Below are 26,158 nucleotides of genomic sequence, written 5' to 3' on the forward strand. Positions count from 1 at the left end.
CACACACACACACACACGCACACACACACACACACACACACACACACACACACAGTTGAAGCGGTAAGGAATGATGTTAAATGTTTACCATGCCTGCAGTGATGTATGAAAAGCATTTGTTACAGCTCATTACTTTCAAGGAAGGAATGGGTCAGAACATTAGACAGAAACAAGGAACTGCAGATGATGGTTTATACCAAAGATAGACACAAAGTACTGGAGTAATTCAGCGGGTCAGGCAGCATCTCTGCGGACAAAGGATGGGTGAAGTTTTGGGGTCGGGATCCTTCTTCATTGTTTGGACCAATGCTGCAATGTTAAGAACAAGATGCAGCTTCCTGAAAGGCCACATTGCACGGGAATTATTTGCCATTGTTCCCCTCTGTTAGTGTCTTTTGCCGTTAGAATTTGTTTTGGATGAGTGGATGAACATAATTCAGAAGAAATTCAGAAATCGGAAGTGCTAAAGGACTTGGGAGCGCTGGTGCAGGATTTCCAAAAGTTTAATTTGTAAGTTGGATCGGTAGTAAGGAAGGAGAATGCATTTATTTCGAGAGGACTAGAATATAAAAATACGGATGTAATGCTGAGGCTTTATCAGGCCACGTTTCGAGTCGTATGAGCAGTTTTGGGCCCTGTTACTGAAGAGGCTTGTGCTGATATTGGAGAGGGTGCAGAGGAGGTTTATGAGAATTATCTCAGGAATGATTGGGTTATCATATGATGAGCGTTTGACAGCACTGAACCTGTACTCGCTGGAGTTTAGAAGGATGAGGAGGACTTCATTGGAACTTAGCGAATAGTGAAAGGCCTGGATAGAGTGAATGTGGGGAGGATGTTTCTACTAGTGGGAGAGTCTGGGACTAGAGGCCATAGCCTCAGAATAACAGGACGCAACTTTAGAAAGATGAGGGGGAATTTCTTTAGTCAGAGGGTGGTGAATCTATGGAATTCATTGCAACTGTGAAGGCCAAGTCAATAGATATTTTTAAGGCAGAATTGACACATTCTTGATAAGGGGGTCAGAGGTTATGGGGAGAAGGCAGTAGACTGGGGTTGAGAGGGAAAGATAGATCAGCCATGATTGAATGGAAAAGTAGACTTGAAGGGCCAAATGGCCTAATTCTGCTCCTAGAACATGACCATTTAACAAGAAACATCATATTTTGCTGTATTAATCCAATCATTTTTTATACTTTTGGAATCGGTCAGATGAAGGGTCTCGATCCGAAACGTCATGTGTCCATTCCCTCCACAGATGCTGCCGGACTTGCTGAGTTCCTCCAGCACTTCGTATTTTGCTCAAAATTCCAGCATCTGCAGTTCCTTGTGTGTCAGCTTTTGACATCCAGACAGTTTTAATCTTAGTTACTGTAGACATAAAGTGCTGGAGTAACAGCGAGCCAGGCAGCGTTTCTGGAGAAAACGGATGGGTGATGTCTTGGGCCAGGACCCTTCTTCAGATTGAAAATATGTCTCTCAAGACTCTGACCTTGGTGCTGCTGCCCAATTGTCTCTCATTTTATTCTGTTTGGGAGCATTTGCATGAATACCGACAGCCATCTTGTACCCTGGCATAATGGGTACTCTGGTACCTCTGGGTATGATCCCAGCAGGCTGGGGAATCAGGGACATCCTTGCCAAGCTCAGGCCTGTTTTGTAGCTGAACACTTTTAAAAGGCTACGACTTCTATACTGGGCTCCAAGAATGGGGTGAAGGTCAATTCACTATTTCTGCCTGAGTGATACATTGTGAGGTTTCAGAATTGGATACACTGGGTTCCTGAGAGCAGAAAGACAACATTACATTATTTTTATTTATGAATGCAGGGGAAATTTCCCTGGTGCAGTAAATGTTTTTTTAAATTTAATTTAGAAACACAAGGAATTACAGATGCTGGAATCTTGAGCATAACGCAAACTGCTGGAGTAAATCGACGGGTCAGGCGGCGTCTGTGGACGGAATAGATAGGAGATCGTTCGGGGACCCCTGGTCGGACTGATTGTAGTGGAGGGAAGAAAGCCGGAAAAGATCTGACGTGACTGGTGGACAGGGAAAGTGAGAAGGTGAGGCAAAGCATCGCACAGCAACCAGAACCAGACCAGTAAGGCGTTTTGACATTAAATCTTAGGTTTAGATGAGGTTTAAGTTTATTATTATCACATGTACCCCAAAGTACAGTGAGAAGCTTTGCTTTGCATGATATTCAGTCAGATCAGATAGTATTATACATACATACAATCGTCAAACCAGTGCATAGCAAAAGGATTTGAGTATAGGAGCAGGGAGGTTCTACTGCAGTTGTACAGGGTCTTGGTGAGACCACACCTGGAGTATTGCGTACAGTTTTGGTCTCCAAATCTGAGGAAGGACATTATTGCCATAGAGGGAGTGCAGAGAAGGTTCACCAGACTGATTCCTGGGATGTCAGGACTGACCTATGAAGAAAGACTGGACAGACTTGGTTTATACTCTCTAGAATTTAGGAGATTGAGAGGGGATCTTATAGAAACTTACAAAATTCTTAAGGGGTTGGACAGGCTAGATGCAGGAAGATTGTTCCCGATGTTGGGGAAGTCCAGGACAAGGGGTCACAGCTTAAGGATAAGGGGGAAATCCTTTAAAACCGTGATGAGGAGAACTTTTTTCACACAGAGAGTGGTGAATCTCTGGAACTCTCTGCCACAGAGGGTAGTTGAGGCCAGTTCATTGGCTATATTTAAGAGGGAGTTAGATGTGGCCCTTGTGGCCAAGGGGATCAGAGGGTATGGAGAGAAGGCAGGTACGGGATACTGAGTTGGATGATCAGCCATGATCATATTGAATGGCGGTGCAGGCTCGAAGGGCCGAATGGCCTACTCCTGCACCTAATTTTTATGTTTCTATGTTAATAGGTAGAGCAAAGGGGTGATACAGAGTGCAGAATATAGTTGTCAACATTATAACACATCAGTTCCACAGGCAGTTATCAGCATTATAGAGCACCAGTCCCACAGACAGTTCCTAGCACTGTCGTACACCAGTTCCAGACAATTCTCTACATTTTAGCACACCAGTTCCATAGACAGCTCTTCACATTATAGCTCACCAGTTCTGTATACTTTTCTCAGCATTATAGCATCAGTACCAACAATTATTTTCTCTTCATGCAGGTGTTGCCTGACATGCTGAATATTTTTAGAGGTCACCTATGAGATCATTCATTCCTTCGAGGCACTTCATCCAAGTGCTGGCACTACACTCCCAGTGTTGACCTTTATGTATCTGCTAAGGAAAATACCAGCTCCAGACTCGCCCATCCAGTGCAATTTGTCAGCTTTTGGCTCCAACTTTCAGCCTCAGTTCTTAACATTTGAGATACTCCAGGCTCCCAATTTTCTTCTGTCAAACATGAGTCAACATATGTATTATTTCTCATATTTATTTGAAAAGTGATGCTGATTTGCACATTAGCAATAACTCTTAAAACAACAATTCTGTGCTGTTTTACATCAATATGTTTTACTAACCTCCAAGGGTTTCTGGTCAAATGTGAATGAAATCAGTACTGATAACGTCTCATTATTACATATTTTATTTTTTAAATGAAGTGGCTAAATAAATCAAACTTTGCACTGGATTGTTCCGTGTTTCTGTTATTGGTTTCCACGGAAACCCTGTAGCCTCCAGCAAAAACAGGTGAGGTTGGAACATTGATGTTTACCGATCCTACTGCCATTAATGAAGTCCATGCATATGACAATGTTTCGATAATCCGCTGTATTAGTTTGTCCTCAGTGGGTTTTTAATGATACTCTAATTAATGAAGTCTTAGTTGCCTTGGCAATAAATCTCTTTGATGTCCATCAAGGGTTTTTCTAGTGGTTCCCAAAGTGTCAAATGCATCTAATTGTGGACTTCTCATTGTGGAGCAGCTGCTAGTAAACAGCAACAAGTTAAATCTGTACACATTAGTAATGATTGTCCGTACATTGAGCAGGGACATTCTGCACTGTCCAAGTATCAATGACAAAAGGGTCTTCAACCCGAAACGTTAACTCTGCTTTACTTTCCACAGATGCTGCCTGACATGCCGAGTTTTCAACATTTGTTGCTTTTGTTTCAGATTTCCATCAGACTACAGAATTGTGAATTTCATTAATGAAAGAGTAAAGGCTATTAGAGGGACAATGTCACCAGCATATTTGTTCGGGTGAAATGGTACTGCTCTCATCCAGAGATGGGTGAGTGAAATATTTTTCTCTGAGCTGTTTCACTGTTTGATTTTGTTAAATGTCATGGTATATTTGTGTGTGCCCATAACAAGATGTGCACACTGTGTTTCCCTTGTTACTCTAAATAAGAGGAACAAGCTGTTTCTGCTTTTGATTCTCGAGCATTAGAAGAGTTATTTTGAAGGTTTATCAGCGCTTCTTTGTGAAACTCCATGTGTTTTCCACAAGGAGCAATGGTTATGATCCTTATTTAACTAATGAAAGAAGCAGAGGAACAAAATTAATGAGTAGAAATAAGTGCATCTGTTCCCATTCTTGTTGTGCATTTGCACGTCTGATGTCATTTGTTTTTGGCATAGCACATCAGATAATCACTGACACAAAATTAAAATATTGCAAATGTTGCAAACCTGACATAAAACAGAACATTCGAAAAATATACAGTAGATCAGGCAATGTCTGTGTTGAGAGGAAATAATTAATATTTATGGTTAAAAAGATCTTTCTGGTCGGGCTCAGGTTGCACTGTGATTCCAGTCTTTCCCAGCACATTGGCGCAGCGGTAGAGTTGCTGCCTTACAGCGCGTTGACCCGGGTTCGATCCTGACTAGGGGTGCTGTCTGTACGGAGTTTGTACGTTCTTTCCGTGACTAAGTGGGATTTTTCCAGGGAGCTCCCATTTCCTCCCACACTCCAAAGAAGTACGGGTTTGTTTTCCTTGTTATTAAAGGCTTGATAAAATTGTAAATTGTCCCCAGTGTGTGCAGGATGGTGTTCGTTTGCAGGAATCATTGGTCAGCACAGACTCGGTGGGCCGAAGGGTCCGTATCTCCGCGCTTTCTCTCTAAACTAAACTAAGCCGATATGTGCCAATAAAGGGGGCTTTTTCTGTGTCGGTGACTAGCGGAGTTCTACAGGGGTCGGTGCTGGGGCCGCTACTCTTCACGTCGTATATTAATGATTTGGACGAGGGGATTGAAGGCTTTGTCGCCAAATTTGCGGATTATTCGAAAATATGTGGAAGGGCAGGTAGTGTAGAGAAAGCAAGGACTCTGCAGAAGGACTGCTTGGGAGAGTGGGCAGAGAAGTGGCAGATGGAATATAGTGTAGCAAAGTGTGGAGTCATGCATTTTGGTAGTAGGAATAAATGCATAGACTATTTTCTAAATGGGCAGAGAATCCAGAAATCAGAGGTGCAAAGGGACTTGGGAGTGCTGGTGCAGGATTCCCAAAAAGTTAATCTGCAAGTGAATCGGTTGTAAAGGAAGCAAACTCAATGCTACCATTTATTTCAAGAGGGCTTGCGACGTGGAGGTAGAGTTTCTGCCAGAAACCCGAGTTCGATTCTGACTATGGGTGCTGTCTGTACGGAGTGCCGGACAGTGATCCCCGTACACTAGCACTATCCTATACACTAGGGGCAATTTTACAACAACACCAAAGCCAATTAACTCACAAACCTGTACGTCTTTGGAACGTGGGAGGATACCGGAGCACCCAGGGGAAACCCACGCAGTCACGGGGGAACATACAAACTCCGTACAGACAGTACCCGTAGTCAGGGTCGAACCTGGGTCTTTGGCGCTGTAAAGCAGCAACTCTACTGCTGCTGCCACCATGCCACCAGAAGCTCACAATGCAACTTGCCTCAGTCCATTAGGTTCTTCAGATTGTGACATCCCCATTCCAGTACATCAGGTAGACATCTTTTTATATCAGTGCAGCCACTCACACACCACAGTTACACCCCTACACTCTGCCGAAGTTGCAAATAGGGATCTCATTGTATTGTGGCAATATACAAATTAATTGGCGATTAATCTGTGATTGAAGCAGAGTTAAGAAAAAAGGATATCATCAGATACTATTGTCAGGACATGGGGGAACTGTACTATTGTGCACGGACAGATAGAGAAATGAATAGAAGAAACATCTCAGGGGAAGTTAGACACAAAATGCTGGAGAAACTCAGCGGGTCAGGCAGCATTTCTGGAGAAAAGGAATAGGTGACGTTTCAAGTGGGAACCCTTCTTCAGACTGAGGAAGTTAATCTCCACCAAAGATTCCACCATCCGTCCCCTACCTCTCACCCCAACTGATGCAGGTTACTCCTCACTATCGTCCTGCATCACCAGAGACTGCCGATGGGAAATGTCCCACAATTCTGTCAACGTTATGCAGCAGTCTAATCTCATGTGGCCAGCTTCTCAGAGAGAGGTAATGAGCAGATTCCAGCCACCTGTAAGTGCTTAATGGCGGACTCGATGCCGGGCTTATATTCACTGGAATTTAGAAGGATGAGAGGATATAAAGAAACTTAAAAATTGGACAGCCGAGATGCAGGAAAAGTTTTCCCAATGTTGGGGGAGTCCAGAACCAGTGGTCACATTTTAAGCCTAAGGGGTAAGCCATTTAGGACTGAGATGAAGAAAAACTTTTTCATTCAGAGAGTTGTGAATCTGTGGAATTCTCTGCCACAGAAGGCAGTGGAGGCCAATTCATTGGATGTATTCAAAAGAGTTGGATATAGCTCTTGGAGCTAACGGAATCAAGGGATTTGGGGAGAAAGCAGGAAAGGGGTACTGATTCTGGATGATCAGCCATATTGAACTCTTGATTCGAAGGGCCGAATGGCCTATTCCTGCACCTATTTTCTATGTTTCTATGATTGATCAATGGCCTAGTCTAGGCACGAGCATCAGTCTTGATGCCTGGATTATACCAGAGCACCATGAGTTACAGTTATAGACCACAGACAGCAATGACCTACCAGTCAGCAAATGGAGCAGTCTCGATCTTGAAAAAACTTGGCACAGCTACATTGGCTTAGGAATGCACAGGGCTCCTGGGAGCACTGACATTGTTATGCAGAAACTTTTATTAGTGCAGGAATTCCATCTGTGTATTAAAGAAATGGTCTGATTCATGTCAGCTGTGGTGCTCAGCTGTCAGATGGTTTATGACTAGGTTGCTCTTCCCAATGATCTTTGCCTCTATGGCCAATCTTGGCTGCACTAAGAACGTAGTTTTTTGCACTAGTATTACGGTTATTAAATATGGAAAATGATTACATATTATCTGTGTGTGTTGCGTTTACAGGCCTGTAAAAAGGCTTTCACTGGACCTCGGTCCACGTGACAATGAACTAAACTAAACTAAACTAAAACTATTAAGTTGTTGCAAGTAAGAATTTATCATCCTACCACAACCAAAGGGCAGCGCTGAACTATTATCTACCTCTTTGGTGACCCTCGGACTACCCTTGATCAGACTTTGCTGGCTTTGCCTGGCACTAAATGTTATTCCCTTATCATGTATCTATACACTGTAAATGGCTCGATTGTAATCACATATTGTCTTGGATAGCATGCAACAAAAGCTTTTCACTGTATCCCGGTACACGTGACAATAAACTAAATGAACTAAACTTTTGTTGTTTTATTAGTTGGTATATCCTGCCCCTATTTTTTTCAAGAGAGAGTTAGATTTAGCTCTTAGGGCTAAAGGAGTCAATGGATATGGGGAAAAAGCAGGAACAGGGTACTGATTTTGGATGATCAACCATGATCATGTTGAATGGCGGTGCGGGCTCGTAGGGCCGAATGGCCTACTCCTGCACCTATTTTCTATGTTTCTATATATGATAATTAAACCCTCTTGATTCTTGAGGTCTGAATGTTGTCAGTCGCATGGAATTCTGCTGCTTCGTTCAATGGTAAACAATGCCTGATGATTGCCCTGTCAACTTGTTCAGAATCAGAAGTGGCACATTGTCATTGTATATCATTCTCCTAAGGCCGAATGGATTTCCCCTGCACCTAATGTTCTTTGATCCACTTCAGCCTTTGTTTGTGTTAAGGACAGGCAGAGGTTTAAAAAAAAAATTGCACTGGTTGCAGAGGTGCTAAATGATGCTAAGAGGATACATGTTCTATGAAACTTTCTGCTTATGTTTCTTTATCTTTCTCCTTCAATACTGCGGGGCAGCATGCAAAACAAAGGCAGGAGTTGTGTCCATAAAGCATTTCATGACTTGAAATTGTCCCGAGACCCTATACAGCAGCTGAAGTATAATTAGTGTAGGAACCATAGTAGCCAACATTTACAGAGCAGGTTCCCCGAACACCAATGAAATAAAATCACATAATCCATTGGACGGAACTGTATGGTTGATTGAGGAACAATTTCAGCTAAAACACTGGAAATAACTCCCACTTCTGTTCTTAAATAATGGCTTGGGATTTTTGTATGCCCAGGGAGCTCAGTTTAACATCAATAAGTATAAGAAGGAACTGCAGATGCTGGTTTAAACCGAGGATAGACACAAAATGCTGGAGTAACTCAGCGGGTCAGGCAGCGTCTCTGGAGAAAAGGAATAGGTGACGTTTTCGGTCGAGACCCTTCATCAGACTGAGGACGGGTCCTATTCCTTTTCTCCAGAGACGCTTCCTGACCTGATGTGTTACTCCAGCATTTTGTGTCTTATCTTCAGAGTTTAATATCAATTTTCTATCAGGGCCAAAAGGCGATTGTAATCAATGCAGCACTCCTTGAGGTACTGCATTGAAGCAACAACGAAGGGTTTTCAGGTCAAAACTTTAAACATAGAATGTAGAATAGTGCAGTACATCCGCTGCCGGCCCTGTTGGCTCTGGCCTTCTCTATCTTTCAGTCTGAAGAAGGGTTCCGACCCGAAACATCACCTATTACTTTTCTCCAGAGGTGCTGCCTGACCCGCTGAGTTACTCCAGCATTTTGTCTCTATCTTCAGAAGACCAGTACATCATAGGAACAATCTCTTCGGCCACAATCTATGCCAGCAGGATGCGAAGACAAACATTCTATCAATTAAAATGGATCAGAACCAGCTATTGTAACTCCTCTTCCTTGATAGTAACTATAGTTGTTGATGTGATGAATCAATTGCCTGATAACAACTGGAAAGAAACTGTTCCCGAAGTGTGCGTTTTCACACTTCTGTACCTCTTACCTGATGGGAGAGAGGAGAAGAGGGGGTGACTGTGGTGAGATTTGTCTTTGTAGGCCAATTATCATAGCCTCTACTGTCTTAGCTTAGGTTGAACCTCTACTGGTCATGTGGAGGAAGGAACTGCAGATGCTGGTTTAAACCGAAGATCGACACAAAAAGCTGGAGTAACTCAGCGGGACAGGCAGCATCCCCGGAGAGAAGGAATGGGTGACGTTTAGGGTCGAGACCCTTCTTCAGACTAGTTGGGGATAAGGGAAACAAGAAATATAGACAATGATGTAGAGAGATAAAGAACAATGAATGAACGATATGCAAAAAAGTAACGATGATAAAGGAAACTGGCCATTAGCTGTTGGGTAAAAACGTGAAGCTGGTGCGACTTGGGTGGGGGTGACGGGGTTACTTGAAGTTAGAGAAATCAATATTCTTTCCATGGGTCATGTACATTTTTAAACCATGTCTCTTGTGTGGCCTTGTGGTGTGGGCCAGTAGTCTGCGCTCTGCAGATTCCACTATTTGTGTATCTATCTGTCCATTTAATTTTGGAGCCGATAACATTTTGTCGTTTACATTTGAACAGGGTTATTAAAGACTGGTTCTCGTTTGTATTAATGCCTGCTATCAACATAATTCCTGAAGAATGTTCTTTATCTAACAATCCGTAACATAAGTAACATTAGCACTTTAAGTAACATCTTAAAGTCCTTTCAAAATATGGAATTGCAGATGCTGGTTTATTAAAAAAAAAAAGATGCAAAGGGCTGGAGTAACTTAGCAAATCAGGCAGCATCCTTGGAATACAAAAGAAGATACAAAGTGCTGGAGTAACTCAGCTGGTCAGGCAGTACCCCTGCAGTACAGAAAAAGGCACAACGTGCTGAATAATTCACTACATTAACTTTTAAAAACACACTGAAAATTACAAAAAAGACGAAAATATGGACCCGGTGATAAGTAACTCAGCGGGACAGGCAGCATCCCTGGAGATCTGAAGAAGGGTCCTGACCCAAGACGTCATCCATCCACGTTCTACAGGGATGCTGCATAACCCACTGAGTTACTCCAACACTTTGTGTGCTTTTTTTTCTTAACATTCTTTGCCTGTTCTCGAGGACTATGGTGATGCAGTTCAAAGCATAACCATGTTCATTTCAGTGAGAGACACAAAGTGCTGGAGTAATTCAGTCTTAATTCAATGATGAGCTGTTCATTACATTAAGAGAGATAAAAGCATTGAAAATATTTTGTTTTACATTTCAGACCAATATTCGCACATCCTACTGCTATCATCAACAGTGGCCTTCGTTGGCGGACTAGTTTTTGGGTATGAATTGGGAATCATCTCTGGTGCTTTACTGCAGCTTCAGGAGGTCTTCAGCCTCAGCTGCTTGCAGCAAGAAATCGTGGTCAGCGCTCTTCTGATTGGAGCCTTCTTGGCCTCACTAGTTGGAGGGGTAGTTATCGATTACTATGGACGGAAAAACTCGATAGTTCTGAGCGTGGGATTGGTGTGTGTGGGAAGCAGCATCCTCCTACTGTCTTCCTCGTTCGCCCTGGTAGTGTGTGGTCGGATAACCATTGGATTCGCCTTGTCCATTTCATCCACTGCCTGTTGCATATTTGTCTCTGAGATGGTCTGGCCCCAGAAGAGGGGGATGATGGTGTCGCTTTATGAGGTGGGGATTACAGTCGGCATCTTGAGTGCCTATGCACTAAATTACCTGTGGTCGGATGTACGACATGGATGGAAGTACATGTTTGGCTTGGCCATCGTGCCCGCTATTCTGCAGGGAATCTGCATTTTCTTCCTTCCCTCGAGCTCCCAGAGGGTCAATAGCCAAACGGACGAGTCCGAGAAAGTGCTGTTGCAGTTACAGAACGGGGAGTACGACGTCCCTGAGTCAGAGGAGGTGACCTCAACTCAAGGATCCCAACGCCAGTATAAATTCCTTGATATGTTTCGGGCTAGGGATAACATGAGGGGTCGATTACTGGTGGCATTGGGTCTGGTGCTCTCGCAGCAGCTGACAGGCCAACCCAATGTGCTATATTATGCCTCAACCATCTTTAAATCTGTGGGATTTCAGAGTAATGCTTCAGCAGTGCTGGCTTCAGTAGGACTGGGAGTAGTAAAAGTCATGACGACTTTGGTGGCTATGGTATGTGCTGACAAAGTTGGGAGACGGACACTGCTCATTGGTGGCTGTTTAGTTATGTCCATCTCCGTCACTGTGATTGCATTCACCAGCCAAAGCATCACAACGGAATTCCACAACGCCTGTAAGACCAAAACACACAGCAATGGATCACTTCACCTAGTTAACTCCAGTGGATCTGTCTCCAAGCCAACATTCACCAGTGAAAGGCTACTGAACACAAGTCAAATTTCATCCTTATCCACCCAGGGCAAACAACATTTAACCATTGACGAGCAGAAAAATAACAGTGAGGCGACAATTGAATTTCACAGTGTTACCGACTTATTAAGCACTCCGAGTACTTTGGATAAAAGACTCCATTCAAGAAAAACCAGGAGTCATGGCATACAAATTCCAGGAAAGACTATTCAGACTTCTAAACAGTTGGTTTTAAATTGGATTACACTGCTTGGCATGATGGTCTATGTCAGTGCTTATTCAATTGGATTTGGTCCAAGTAAGTATGGTTTTATTTCTCATGTTTTATGGTTATGAGCCAGTGTTGATAAGATGCACTGTATAATAGGCTCAACGTTAAAAAGCAGGGGCGGTATTGGCCACAACAACCATTAAAGGTAAGATGGCTAGAACCAGGAAGCGGAGCAGACCATTCGACGTGCCTGTTTTGGCATCCGTCAAACATACATCTTAGTTCTAGGTGTAGATACAAAGAACTGCAGATGCTGGTTTATACCAAAAATAAACACAAAGTGCTGCAGTATCATAGCGGGTCAGGCAGCATCTCCAGAGAAAAAGGACGGGTGACGTTGGGGTTGGGACCCTTTTTCAGGCTTAGTGTGGTGGGGAGTCTGCGAGGGGGGGTGGGGGTTGAAGAGCTGGAAGTAAGGAAAGACCAGGATAAATCAGGGCTGGCCACAAATGACCAAAGGCAGAGTGGTGCCTTGGTAGATCCATTGTTGGCTAGGGAAGGTTTGATATCAAGGGATATAATGTGGGGAACTGTGAACTAGTTAAATGACTAGGGTGGAGGAAGGAGGCAAGGGGGTAGGGGAGGTGAGTGTAAGTAGAAGTTACTTAAAATGAGTGAATTCAACATTCAAACCGCTGGGTTGTACACTACGCAAGCGAAATGTGAGGTGCTGTTCCTCCAATGTGCGTGTTACGTCATTCTGACAATGCAGGGGCCCAGGATGGAAAGTTCAGTAGGTAATTGTAAGGGGGTTAAAATGGTTAGCAACTGGGAGATCAGCGGACTGAGCGTAAGTGTTCAGCGAAACGGTTGCCGAGTCTACGTTTGGTCTTGCCATGTACAGGAGCCCACACCGGGAACACCAGATGCAATAGATAAGGTTATAGGAGGTACATGTGGACCTCGGTCTCACTGGGGTCCCTGGATGGAGTTGAGGGAGGAGGTATTAAGACAAATGCAGTTGCTCTGAGACCACACCCTTTAGTTTCTAGGAGGAAGCAGTCTTTCACTTCCATCCGGCTGAGCCCCTTTGAAGTTTAAGGTGCTTCAATACGACCCTCTCTCATTATTTTATTTCCAATGACCATTGGCCAATGTTAATCCATCTCTTCGCACATGTCATCCCAGAAATTGGTCTAAGCTCCTTGGGAAGTATTACCTTGATTGGGTGTGGAGCCCTAATTAGCAGACAGAATAGGGCGGCACGGTGGGGCAATGGTAGAATTGCTGCCTTACAGCGCCAGAGACCCAGGTTCGATCCTGACTATGGGTGTGGTCTGTATGGAGTTTGTACATTCTTCCCATGAACTGTGTGGGTTTTTTCTGGGAGCTCTGGTTTCCTCCCGCACTCAAAAGACGGACAGGTTTGTAGGCTAAATGGCTTGGTAAAATTGTAAATTGTAAATTGACCCTAGTGTGTGGACTCGGTGGGCCGAAGGGCCTGTTTCCGTGCTGTATCGCTAAAACTGAGCTAAATAAACTAAACTAAACTCGAGATATAGATGAGGCTCCATTAAAGTAGAAAATGCGCAAAATGCATGTTAAAAGCAAAACAAATAATTTCACTGTGACATGTCACATGATAATAAAATATCATTCATTCATTCATTCATTCAACTATTGATGAACATATAAATTGCAATGTAATCACACCACTGGTGATTTATAGGAATGGATTAGATTAAGGGCCCAAGGAACTTCATTCATTCACTGGAAGATGGCTTTGTTGTTTGAAACAACCTTTGTTACCACTTTAAATTGTTTTTTAAAGTAATTTGCAATATCATTTCAGAACATTTTAAGAGTGAACAACATTGGTGTGGAACTAGAATCATATCAAGGCCAGGTTAATAAGGATGGCAGACTTTCCTTAATCATAGAAAGTTTCCAACACAAAATGACCAATGGCATTCATTGAGTCTATGTTGGTTAATGTAAAACTACACAAACTAATACCACCTTCCGGCACTAGGTTCATAACCTGAAGGTCACACCTTTCAAGCATTGTGTTTATATGTGATATGGGCCTCTGCCTCTATCATCCATTTAGGATAGGAATTCCAGACATTTACCGACCTCTGGGCAAAAAACATATTCCTTAGCTCCCCTCTAATCCTTCAACCACAGAAACAACACAGGAACAGGCCCCAAGACCCATAATGTCTGTGCCAAACATAATGCCAAGTTATACAAATGTCCTCTACCTGCATGTGATCCATTCTCTACATATCCATGCACCTATCCATAGGCCTGTTAAATGTCACCATTCTAACTGCATCCCTGGCAAAGCATTCCAGGCATCACCACTCTCTGTGTAAAAAAAAAACTTGCCCTACACATTTACTTTAAACTGTGCCCCTCTCACCTTTAAGCTTTGTCTTCTAGTCCTTAACATTTCCACCCCGGGAAAAAGATTTTGACAGGCCACCCTATCTATACCTCTCACAACTTTATATATTTCTATTAGGTCTCGCCTCAACCTTTGACGTCCCAGAATAAACAATCCAAGTTTATCCAACCTCTCCTCATGGGTAATGTCCTCTACCCCAGGCAGTATTCTGATGAACCTCTTCTGTACCCTCTCCAAAGCAAACGCATCCTTCCTGTAATGGGGCAACCGTTTATTCATTTTTTAACATGTTTTAGACCACAGGTAAGACTGCTCTCACTGTCCTCCAGCATATCAACTGGAACTTATCCAAAATTTCCGAACAGCTAAAATGGCAAAATCTTCATAAATCTCTCTGAGATATTAGAGACCTGCGTTGATCTTTTCATGGATCCGTAGCCACAATTATTGGTGTTAACTTTTCAATTTGTGAGTTCAGATCCCTATAGAGAAGGTAATTATAAGCCTAATTGGTTATAATTGAATTAAGTTAAATTAATTTAATTGAACTAATCCGCTGTCTTCGTAAGAAACAGAGGCCAGTGAGTGAAAGATACATCTTCTAGATGCGCTGGGACGCATCCTCAGTGATGTGACCTGGGGTAATCGGGTGTTTCGAGTCTCACAACATCAGACACCCTCGCCCAGGCGACCCAGCCGGGGTTGATCAAGCCCCGACTTGTGTCCCAGCAGCAACTGCCCACGGATCAGCCCTCTTACTCCAAAGCCACCTAGTGGCTTTCTCTGCGGCTTCACTTGCGGATTGAATGGCCCTCTTCTTTGCCAACCCCGTAATGCTCAACTGGTTGAGGACTTTGCAGAGTGAGCATCCTGCAAAGCCTCTACAGCCCACCTCTATGGGCTCATAGTACATCTTCCAGCCTCTGTCCTGGCACATCTCCACCAGTTCCTGGTACTTTGCTCGTTTCCTCTCATTAGCCTCTTCGATACGCTCTTCTTAGGGCACTGTCAGCTCCAGAATATTCAGCTGTTTTGTCACATCGGAGGTGATGATCATGTCTGGCCGCAGTGATGTTGCTGTGATGTTGCTGTGGAAATTTCAGCTGTTTGCCCAGATCGACGTGCAGCTGCCAGTCAGTGGCTGTGTAGAGGCCGCCCGTCCTTGTTTTTGGTTGTGGTCGAGGCTTCTCTTCAGCTTTGACAAAAGTGATTGGTTTCTTTGGGGCGTGGTGGTGGTTGCTGTTACCGATGGCAGTGGCTGTGCTCTCAGCAACCACCTTGAGCACGTGGTCATGGCGCCACCGATAGCGACTTCCCCAAGGGACTTTGGGCAGCTGCTGAGGAGATGTTCTAATGATCCTCTTCCAGAGCAAAGTGGGCAGGAAGGCGTCTCGCTCTTGCCCCAGACGTGGAGGTTTGCTGGGCTTGGTAGGGCATCGTAGACAGCTTGGACAAGGAACCGGACGCGCTGGAAGTCTGCCTGCATGATGTTTGACCAGGTAATCCTGCGCTGCGGTATGCTCTCCCACCTTGTCCACGCTCCCTGCTGCCTGAGCCCCACCGTCCTGCTCACACGCTCTTCCTCCACACCTGCTCGGACCTCTTCCTGGATTAGATGGTGTCTTTCCTTGCCCTGGGCCTTGCCAACCGGTGTCGTAGGGAAGTTGCCATGACTCCCACCAAAGCCTTTTGCCTTAGGCGTGACTCTGCCACCTCCACTGCTTTCTCCGCCCTCCATTTCCTCCTCACCTCGATGCCAGCCGATGACACGTTCTGGTCCCTGGAGTCCCTGGACTGCAGAGCTTCTCTTGTTCACGCCACCATAAACTCTTCCACGAGGCCACTGAATGGGAGCTGCAATATGTTGCTGGTCCCATACAGTGCTGCACTGTTGAGGCTGCGGGGAAGGCCGAGCCACCTGCGGAGAAAGCCGCTGATCTTCCTTTTGAGGGACTCAACTGTGGTCAATGTAACAGCGTAAACCAGCAGAGGCCACAGGACTCGGGGCAGGATGGAATGCTGATAGATCAAATTAATTTAATTGAACTAATCCGCTGTCTTAGTAAGAAACAGAGGCCAGCAAATCTGCCGTTCATGAATTGTAGCTTTGGCCAGATTTGGAACCTGATGGTGTTTTCCTAATAACACATTCTATGTGTATGTTGCTGTTGTAAACCAAAACAACCATATAACGTGTGTATTTTGTAGAAGTCATTGCACTACTTGTCATTGCAAGGTACTGGTGCAGAAGGGAAAGGGGCAGCAGAAATAAGGGAGAGGGGTGTAGAAGGAGTATCTGAACTTCATTTGGTGGACAGCAAGTCACTAATCTCTGCCTAGTCTCAACCTCTGCAACTATAACAAAATTAAAATGTGAAGCTTTTCAGAATTATAAATAGTTTAGGATTGTTCATTTCAATGACATTTCAATCCACAAACTGACTGCTGGTAGTTGATGTTCATATGCTCTTGGAGCAGAATTAGGCCATTCGGCCCATCGTGTCTTCTGCTCTATTGAATCATGGTTGATCTATCTTTCCCTCTCAACCCCATTCTCCTGCCTTCTCCCCATTATCCCTGACACTCTTACCAATCAAGAATCTGTTAATCCCTGTTTTAAAAATCCATTGACTTGGTCTCCATGGCCTCATCTGTGGCACCGAATTCCACAGATTCACCACCCTCATCTCCTTTCTAAACGTATGATCTGTAATTCTGAGTCCATGGCCTCTAGATCTAGATTCTCCCACTAGTGGAAACATCCTCTCCATATTCACTATCCAGGCCTTTCACTATCCTGCTATAACATGGTAGTTGGGCTCTTAATAAACCCTCATGGTACAGAAAATCACTTTATAAAGGCAGTTGTGTCAATTGAAGAAAGGTGGTTTGGGGAAAGAGGTTTTCAGACTTGCATTAGCAAAATTATTTTTCCCACAGAATTTTCAAAAATTCAGGCCTTCTCAAAGCAAGAAGTTATTTTTTGTTACAACAAATTAAAGATATGAAAGTCTGTATGTAAAGCCACAAAAGTCTGTATGTTACACTGTTTAATAAAGTCTAGTTGCACAAATGCTAATAGAAACAATTGCTTGTCACTTTCAATGGCCACCGCAGTTAAAGTAGCAGCTGTGTTCTTAAGAGACAGTGGTGTCTTGTTACTGCAGGGTGGGTATTTGGAAACAGGACAGCTTTTTTTCTACTGGTCTTTTTTCCAAAGTAACTTTTAAATGTTCTCCTTGATCGTGGATGAAAGCACCTTATAACCAATTTGGCCGCTTAATCTAAATAGCGTTCCCTAATTTAACACTTGTGTTGTACTCAATTCTTATTATGGAAACACATGTTGTAACAGAACGACCTGTATTACAAGAAGTAAAGTGCTGGAGGAACTCTGCGGGGAATGGGTAGACAATGTTTTTGGTTGGGACCCTACTTCACTGATGGGATATGGGTAGGGGGGAGTGGTGGGTATTTGTGTGTGGGGGGGGGGAGAGAGGTGGTAAATAGAGGCAAAGACTGACAAATGATGTGGATTCAACATGTGGCTCAGCTCCATCTCCGCTAATCTGTTGTTCCTGGATTGCCTGATAAATCGTTGATTCTTGTGTCAATTAGCGGCAATAATGCCAAATTCATAACATAAAGTTGTCTGATTTTTCAGTGACCTGGTTGGTTCTGAGTGAGATATTCCCCACCGGAATAAGAGGCCGAGCATTTGCATTCTCCAGTAGCTTCAACTGGGCGGCAAACCTAGTTGTCACAATGACGTTCCTAGATGTTATTGGTGAGTAGTTTTTACATTGGGCCTTATTCGATCAAAATGACTCAAAAGCATTTGCACCGAATGGATCAAGAGATCTCAGTAACTTAGCAAATCAGTGGGAAAATGAATACTTCATCATGATCGATGTCTCAAGATGGTAGTGGTGGGTGGATAGCTCCCAATAAGTTGATGTTGGTTCTTACCCCTAGTGAAGATTAACCATCAGAAGGTTCTAGGTTTAAATCCCCTTCCACTCACGATTTGAGTGCAGGAAGCTTGGCTGACACGTCAGTTCAAAACCGGGGAGATGCTGCACCGTCAGAGGTGATGAGTTTGGTTTGAGATGTTAAACCGCGGATGAGCATGTAAAAAAATCAAGAGAAAATATTCCAGAGAAATAAAGGGGAATTATTCCCTGTGTCCTGATCAGTGTTTACCCATTGATTATTTTAAAGAATAATTACTGATCTGTATCACATTGCTGCTTGTGGGACCTGCAGTGTGTAAACTGGCTGCTACATATGTTATGTTGCAACTCACTACATTGCAAAAACTGTATCAGTAGACTGCTATTTCAACAAAGATCTTTTGAAGAAACTGGGTAGCTTACAACCTAAAAGCCCTGTACCACAGTACGAGTTTATTCCAAGAGCTCTCCCGAGTTTAAAAAAAATCAAACTTGTGGTAAGCACGGAGAATGAACGTAGCGGGTACGTCGGAGCTCGGGGAAGTCTCTTAGCGCCATGGCAGGTAAGCACGGGAAGACTCGTGAAGGGATTTTCAACTTGATGAAAAATGTCCACGAGAGCTCCGAGTACCGACGAGCGGCCATTACCGCAAATCTCCGAGTTCGAATCAGGGCAAACTCGGGAGGACTCTTGGAATGAACTCGTAGTATCGTGGGACAGGGCTTTAAAGGTGTGAATTTTGAATTCTCCAACCAAATAATACCCATCCACCCCGCCTTCTTTCCCAAGCCCCTCACCCCCACTCTGGTGTGCTCCTATATCTCCCATCCCCCTCATCCAGTCACTCTGCTCCTTTCCCTTCCTTTGTACATTTGTCTCCCATTTCCCCCCCCCCCCCCCCCCCCCCCCCCCCCCCCTTTCCCGTCCTCCATGTCTCCTTTCATCCACATCCCTCCCTCCGGCTTTACACCTCACTCCTCTTCTCCTTGTCGGACATCCTTTTGTTTTCTTTTCAACTCTTGCCTTGGTCACTTACTCTGCCCGTCTGTCAAATAAACCCTCTTCATCTGTATCCACCCATCACTTGTCATGCTTTGTACTCCCCCCACATCTCTTTTCCAGCTTTCTCCCCCCACTTCTATATTAGTCCAGGTGGCACAGCAGCGCAGTGGTAGAGTTGCTGCCTTACAGTGCCAGAAACCCGGGTTCGATCCTGACTATGGGTGCTCTCCGTATGTACATTCTCTCTGTGACCACGTGGGTTTTCTCTGGGTGCTCTGGTTCCCTCCCAATGACCACAGATTTACAGGTTTGTAAATTAACTGGTTTCTGTAAATTGTAAATTGTCCCTAGTGTGTGGAATAATGCTTGTGTACAGGGTGATCGCTGGTCGGCGTGGACTCGGAGAGCCAAAGAGCCTGCTTCCGTAGGCTATATCTCTAAAGTCTAAAGTCTGAAGAAGGGTTGAAACTTTGCCTGTCCATTCATTCCACAGATGCTGCCTGACCCACAGAGTTCCTCCAACCCTTTGTGCTTTAGCTGGCATTAATGTGGCTCATTACATAACCACAGGAAGTTCCAATGCGTTTTAGAGCCTTTGGTTGTAATGTAATTTATTTTTTGAAATAAAAATGCTCACTTGCCAGTACTTCACTCGTGCCAACTCTTTCTCCATTCAGATTCCATTGGACTCGCTGGGACGTTCCTATTCTATGGATTGGTGGGATTTGCTTCAGTTGCTTTTATAAGTCTTTGCCTTCCTGAGACAAAGGGTCAATCACTGGATGAGATTGATAAACTGTTCTCTGCTAGAAGGTGAATATGTTTTATATCAACATTTCTGTATTAATGCTGTTGTTTAGATAATAGTTGGTCACATCCTGATGCATTGCCCTAGAATGACAGTGGTGCAGCGGTAGAGTTGCGGCCTTACAGTGTCAGAAACCCGGGTTTGGTCCTGACTATGGGTGCTATCTGTACTGAGTTTGTTCATTCTCCCTGTGATCGCGTGGGTTTTTTTCCAGGTGCTGTGACTTCCTCCCACACTCCAAAGACGTACAGGGGAGTAGGTTAATTGGCTTTGGTAAAAATTGCCCCTCGAGTGTGGGATAGTGCCAATGCGTGGGGTGATTGCTGGTCAGCGGGGACTCAATGGGCTGAAGGACCCGTTTCCATGCTGTATCTCTAAAGTCTTAAGACTGCATGCTGATATTTATCTGTCTCTTGCATTGTATATGGCCTGATGTTACATTGCACTCTATGCAAGGGCCATCTGTGTTATTGCACAAGGCAGTAAGTTTTTATCCTAGTGCACTATGTTTCTTATGTATAGATTCATTGCTCAATTAATCCCATTATACCCTGTCGCACCAATCGGGCAATGTATTTCAAGTACATTTTTATCAAACACGTAGATTGTTTTTACATTGAGATATTGGCTTCTAATGTATGTTTTAGAAAAACAGCTTCAATTTGGAAATAAAGGTACTGGGAGTAATAGCTCAGAAGACCTACGCAATTTATTGCCGGTCCCTAGAAAGTCACGGTAATTATACTTGCAATGTAGCTGTCTACATGAGGTATAAAGAATGTAAGCAGAGAGTTGCAGGCAGGACCTGAGCAGAGTAATTTTACTCTATTTTGCCCAACATTGAAGACAACTGGTGAAGTTGCCACTATACAACCTCTTTATAATATGTGTTGTCCACAGGGTCAATAGATTATATAGAGTGGAAACAGGCCCTTTGGCCCAACTTACCCATGCCGACCAACATGAGCCATCTAAACTATGACCGATCTATCAATCTTTGATAGTCAATCTTAGATGGATCTATGTAGTTCCATTGCATTGTATTGTTCATTCTCCCCGTGACCGCGTGGGTTTTCTCCGGGTAATCCCGTTTCCTCCCACACTCCAAAGATGTACAAGTTTGCAAATTAATTGGCATTGGGAACATTGTAAATTGGCCCTATTGTGTAGGATAGTGTTAATGTACGGGGTGATCAATGATTGGCGGGGAATCAGTGAGCCGAAGGGCCTGTTTCCACGCTGTATCTCTAAAGTCTAAAGATGACTTCTGTGATAAAATGTTGCAAACATGATGAATATGGTCACCGAGGGAAGCTTTGACCTCCAGATAGTTCTCATTGTCCCATGCCCAATCTGGAAAGTAGGTTTTTGGAGAGAAAAGGAAAAAAGTTGATTACAAAATATTGTATACTTGGGCTTGAGAGAGGTTAACGCAATCAGTTTCTGGTTTTCTATGATACATGTTATGTAGGAGAGATTGGAATCAAGAGTATTGATTGCCTCTAAAAGCAGCATATTATCACAAAAAAATATTTTTTCCTCTTTCTAGATTTTCAGAATTGAGATGCGGCTGTCTGAGGTCTGGTGGAAGAAGAACATCTGCGGGCCGTTATTACCGAGCCAGCAACTTGGTCTTCTAGACCTCACACTGATAGTGGACGGACCCATACATTGTAACACCAACCTAAACAATTCTTTAATTTAGAATGCTGGACCCAGAATTTGGACGGAGTATGTTGGTTGTGATGTGTGGATCAGTGCTAATTGGCTGCGATGGTCGGGAAACCCAAAAGGTTGGGATGTCCTGCAGAATTTGATGTTAAGGTTGAAAGGTCTGACTGACAGGTTGGAGGCCTTTCAGATGGGAAGTAGTCCGAGAGAGCGCGTTCATTAACGGGGTGGGTGGGAAGTCCGGAAGGGATGTGGGTGGCGTTGTGGTAACGGGAATGCTTCCACTGCTGGTTTAGGATCAAGGAGATTAAATTTTGTGGTATCTATGCCTCTCAAGTGGGAACAGAAGGATGGTTTAGTAATGGTCAAGGTTGAGTTTAGTGTAGAGATACAGCATGGAAACAGGCCCTTCGGCCCAACGAGTCCACACTGGCTGTTGATCACCCATGCACACTAGTTGTACGTTATGCCAATGCATTCTAGGAGCAATTTTTAAAGAGGCCCATTAACCTACGTCTTTGGGATGTGGGAGGTGACCGGAGCACCTGGAGGAAACCTACACGGTCACAGCGAGAACATGCACACTCCAAACAGAGAGCACCCGAGGCCAGGATCGAAGGGTGGAGCATTAGAGCTGATTAGAGCTGATTAGATCTGTTGATGGCCTGGGAATCTGATGGTGGTTGAGAGGGGATTCTGCTGTGGCTGGTCAGGGCAGAGTGGAGGTCAGTGGGGGGGGGGGCATGACGGAATGAGGAAGCTCTGTTTACTGGGGCAGGACTGAAGCTTGGTGTAACCGTTCTGGTCCTCCTGGCCTGGGAGCAATGGCGTAAAAGTACCCACCTCATGGATTTCGTTATTTTTGCCTTTCAGCTGCCAGGTTTCTTAAGAGCTGGACAACCAGCTTGTTGTGGTCAATGAGTGTAAAAAGAGGGCAGGCTGTTTTATTACAATATTTCATCTACCTGCTTCCCATGCAGGGATTGAGCAGCAACCTTTCATTTATCTCCATTCAAATAGCAAGAGGGCATGTTTGATCTGGGCTTCTGTCGTTCCTGATTTTTTTCTGATTTATGTCATGGAAGCAGAATTAAGCCATTCAGCCCACCAAGTCTGCCACACTATTCAAACATGGCCATCTATCTTTCCCTCTCAACCCCATTCTCCTGCCATCTCCGCATTAACACCTTTAATAATCAAGAATCTGTCTATTTCCGCTTTAAAAATATCCATTCACGGCCTCCACAGCCATCTGTGGCAATGAATTCCACTAATTCACCACCATCTGATTAAAGAAATTCCTCCTCGTCTTTTTTCTAAAGGTACGTCCTTTTATTCTGAAGGCTATGCCCTCAGGTCCTCGAGCTTCCCACTGGTTGAAACATCATGTCCACATATACACTCTATACCAGCCTTTCAATATTCTGTAAGTTTCAAAAGGTTCCTTCTAAACTCCAGTGAGTACAGGCCCAGTGCCATCAACCGCTCACCATACGTTAATCTGTGATTCAATCCAGCCTCATGTCTTTTGGGAATCGTGAATTAGTTCTCAGTCCAGGGAGCATGCACTTAGGCCTGAGTGTCTTCACCATCACTACCTGTATAGACACTTTGGTGCTTGCAGGATTTTTCACCAGGGACAGGGTACATTGACACAGTTGTGGATTGTGCGTTCATTCATTGGGAGAGTAGCAAAGGGAAGACCCTGACCGTCAATGGTACAGGGGTAGCACCATGCATCAGTTTAGCATTGCTGGTTTTTATGTGTTCTATGATTATCAGAGCATCTGTCACAGGTAGGTCAGGGAAAGCCGTTAAAGGGGATTTTAACAAGATTTTTTTAATCGTAAGTTACTAGAGTCTTATGTATTTTTTATATTTAGGAAGATATGATAACCTGTAGACTTTACTTTTGGACATTAAAGATATAGTGTGGAAACATGCTCTTTGGCTCACATGCCGTACACTAGCACTATCCTACACACTCAGGACAATTTACAATTTATAGCAACCAATTAACCTTCAAACCTGTATGTGTTTTTAGTCTGGGAGGAAACCGGAGCACCCGGAGAAAACAGGGAGAATGCACAAACTATGTACAGACAGTGCCTGGAGTCAGGATCGAACCCGGGTCTCTGGCGCTGCAAGGCAGCAACTCTTCCGCTGCGCCACTGTTCTACTTTTGTGATTGAACTCAGATCTGCAAAGGTCATTGTCTTTCCTTCTTTCATGGTTGGAATAGCTGGAAGATTCATTTGGATCTATTACTGGGTTATTTGTACTCCAATGTTAATTTTCTTTTTAAGTGATATTCATCATCATGACTGAAATGTACACGTAGCATGAATTGTTAGTTACTGTTTGGTCTCTCTATTAAGAAGCATGTAGCTTTCACTTGTGGCACCGTATCACAGGCAAGCCTCCCTCAGCTCATGCTAGGACAACGCTTCACCTAGCTGCTCCCGCACTCTGTGTTGGTTCCGCCGTCTTTGTCAGTAATGTGTCGCATAAACTGAACTATAGCTTAGATCCTGATTTTTGAATCAAGAAAAATATTACCAAGCAATATGAAGTTGGGCCCATTTTACCGTCTTTTCACCACCATGCTAGCATACTTGTTGCGAAAGACTGTAAAAGTATAGAACGTGGTGTTACCTTGGGTCATTCCCAGGTTGATTGTACATGGCTCATACTGTAATATTTTTGACCGAAGTCAATGATTCAATTCAGTTCAATGATTCAATGATACTTTATTGTCACATGTATCAAGGCACAGTGAAATGCATTGTTTTGCACGCAACCTGGTAAAATCATACAGCAGACCTCACTAGGCAGCACACGAGTATCGCCACGTTTCCTGCACTGACAAAGTTACAAAAGTTCACTGAACAGTCCTATCTACTATTGCCTGCCGCTGCTGGTGGAAGCAGGTTAGACAATCCCCCCCCCCCCCCCCCCCCCCCCCCCCCCTCCGCTGCAGGGTCCAGCTTCCTTCTCGGCATCTCCCCCGTGTGAACAAAGATTTGTGAACTAGATGCAAGTGAGATTATTTTGCTGCTGATGTTCCTTTACAGTAAGATAGACACAAAAAGCTGCAGGCAGCATCTCTGGAGAGAAGGAATGGGTGACGTTTCGGGCTGATGTCAGGATAGTGGGCGAGACAGAGATAAAATGTAGACGGAGCCAGTAAGACTGGCCGGAGAACTGGGAAGGGTGAGGGGATGTCGAGAGAGGGAAAGCAAGTTTGCACATTCCCTCCTCACCCTTCTAGCCTCAATCTTTTGGCCTTTTCTCAAATTTCTTACTTTCATTTTAGCTTTTCCTTATGGTTTTTATTACAGTTGATAAATGCAGAAATCAGAACCAAACCTTTGCAACTCAGACCCGTGTGTGTTAGCAAGAGACTTAGACTTAGTTTTATTTTGTTTTAGATATACAGCCTGTAAACAGGCCCCTCGGCCCACTGAGTCCAGGCCGAACAGGGAACCCAGACGCTAACACGACCCGACATACTAGGGACAATTTCAAATATTACCGAAGCCAATTTACCTACAAACCTGTACTGCGGAGCACCTTGGATAATACATCTCACCTCCTCCATGACACACTGGTCAACCTGAGGAGCACCTTCAGCAACAGGCTGGTCCCACCAAGGTATAGCACTGAATGCCACAGGAGATCCTTTTTCCCAGTGGCTATCAATCTGTACAACTCCTCCGATTGCTGTTGTGAGGTAGACTGACTCCCTCCCTCCCCCCCTCCACCCCCTCCCCCCCCCCCCCCCCCCCCCCCCCAACCCCTCCCCCCCGCCTCCCTCCCCCCCCCCCCCCCCCCCCCCCCCAATCCTTCTTTGCACATCTCTAATCCAGGACCTTTGCACTCGATAATTTAATTTCATATTTGTGCAATATTACATATGTGCTGTGCAATAACTGGTAATTTAAATGTCATTATTATTCATCATTTCATTATTATTTCATTATTATTATTATAATGCATGTGACGCTTTCAAAGCTTTGTATCTTTTGACTGATGTCAGACTAATGTCCCTCTGGGATAAATAAAGTGGTATTGTACCCTTTCGTACGTCTTTGGAATGTGGGAGGAAACCGGCGCACCCGGAGAACACCCACGTGGTCAAGGGGAGAACGTACAAACTCCATACAGACAGCACCCGAAGTCAGGATTGAACCTGGGTCTCTGGAGCTGGGTATACCGCTCCGTCACCGTGCCGATGTGTGTCAATAATTTCACAGCTATCTCATCCATCAGGCATGGGCAGTTAGATGCGGGTTACTGACTGCTAGTTTTATACTTAAAATGGCACGATTTAGGACTGCCTTAATTTTCAACAAAAACTCTCAGGGTTTTGCATTCCAGCACGCAACCAGCTCACACAGCAGCTGAATAATTTTACAGTTCTGTTGGTGCACCTTACAGAAGTGAGACTACTTTATTATAATAAAACCCATAATAGCAGGAATGAAATGTGGCACACTCCCCCACTACATTTTTAAAATGCATTGTCTCCTCCCTGACA

At 44.2% G+C, this 26,158-nt stretch overlaps 1 protein-coding gene across 1 annotated transcript; it reads left to right on the plus strand.

The window, feature by feature from the left end:
- Nucleotides 1–17: 17 nt before the first annotated feature.
- slc2a10 (solute carrier family 2 member 10) lies at nt 18–24,579 on the plus strand. Its single transcript, XM_055652146.1, has 6 exons — nt 18–2,067; nt 4,107–4,224; nt 10,466–11,860; nt 17,848–17,970; nt 19,817–19,952; nt 21,497–24,579. Exons 2-6 carry the CDS (start codon nt 4,221–4,223, stop codon nt 21,585–21,587), a joined length of 1,749 nt encoding a protein of 582 aa, XP_055508121.1. The 5' UTR covers nt 18–2,067; nt 4,107–4,220; the 3' UTR covers nt 21,588–24,579.
- Nucleotides 24,580–26,158: the final 1,579 nt, after the last annotated feature.

The sequence above is a fragment of the Leucoraja erinacea genome, chromosome 21, assembly GCF_028641065.1.
Source record: "Leucoraja erinacea ecotype New England chromosome 21, Leri_hhj_1, whole genome shotgun sequence".
Taxonomy (NCBI): domain Eukaryota; kingdom Metazoa; phylum Chordata; class Chondrichthyes; order Rajiformes; family Rajidae; genus Leucoraja; species Leucoraja erinaceus.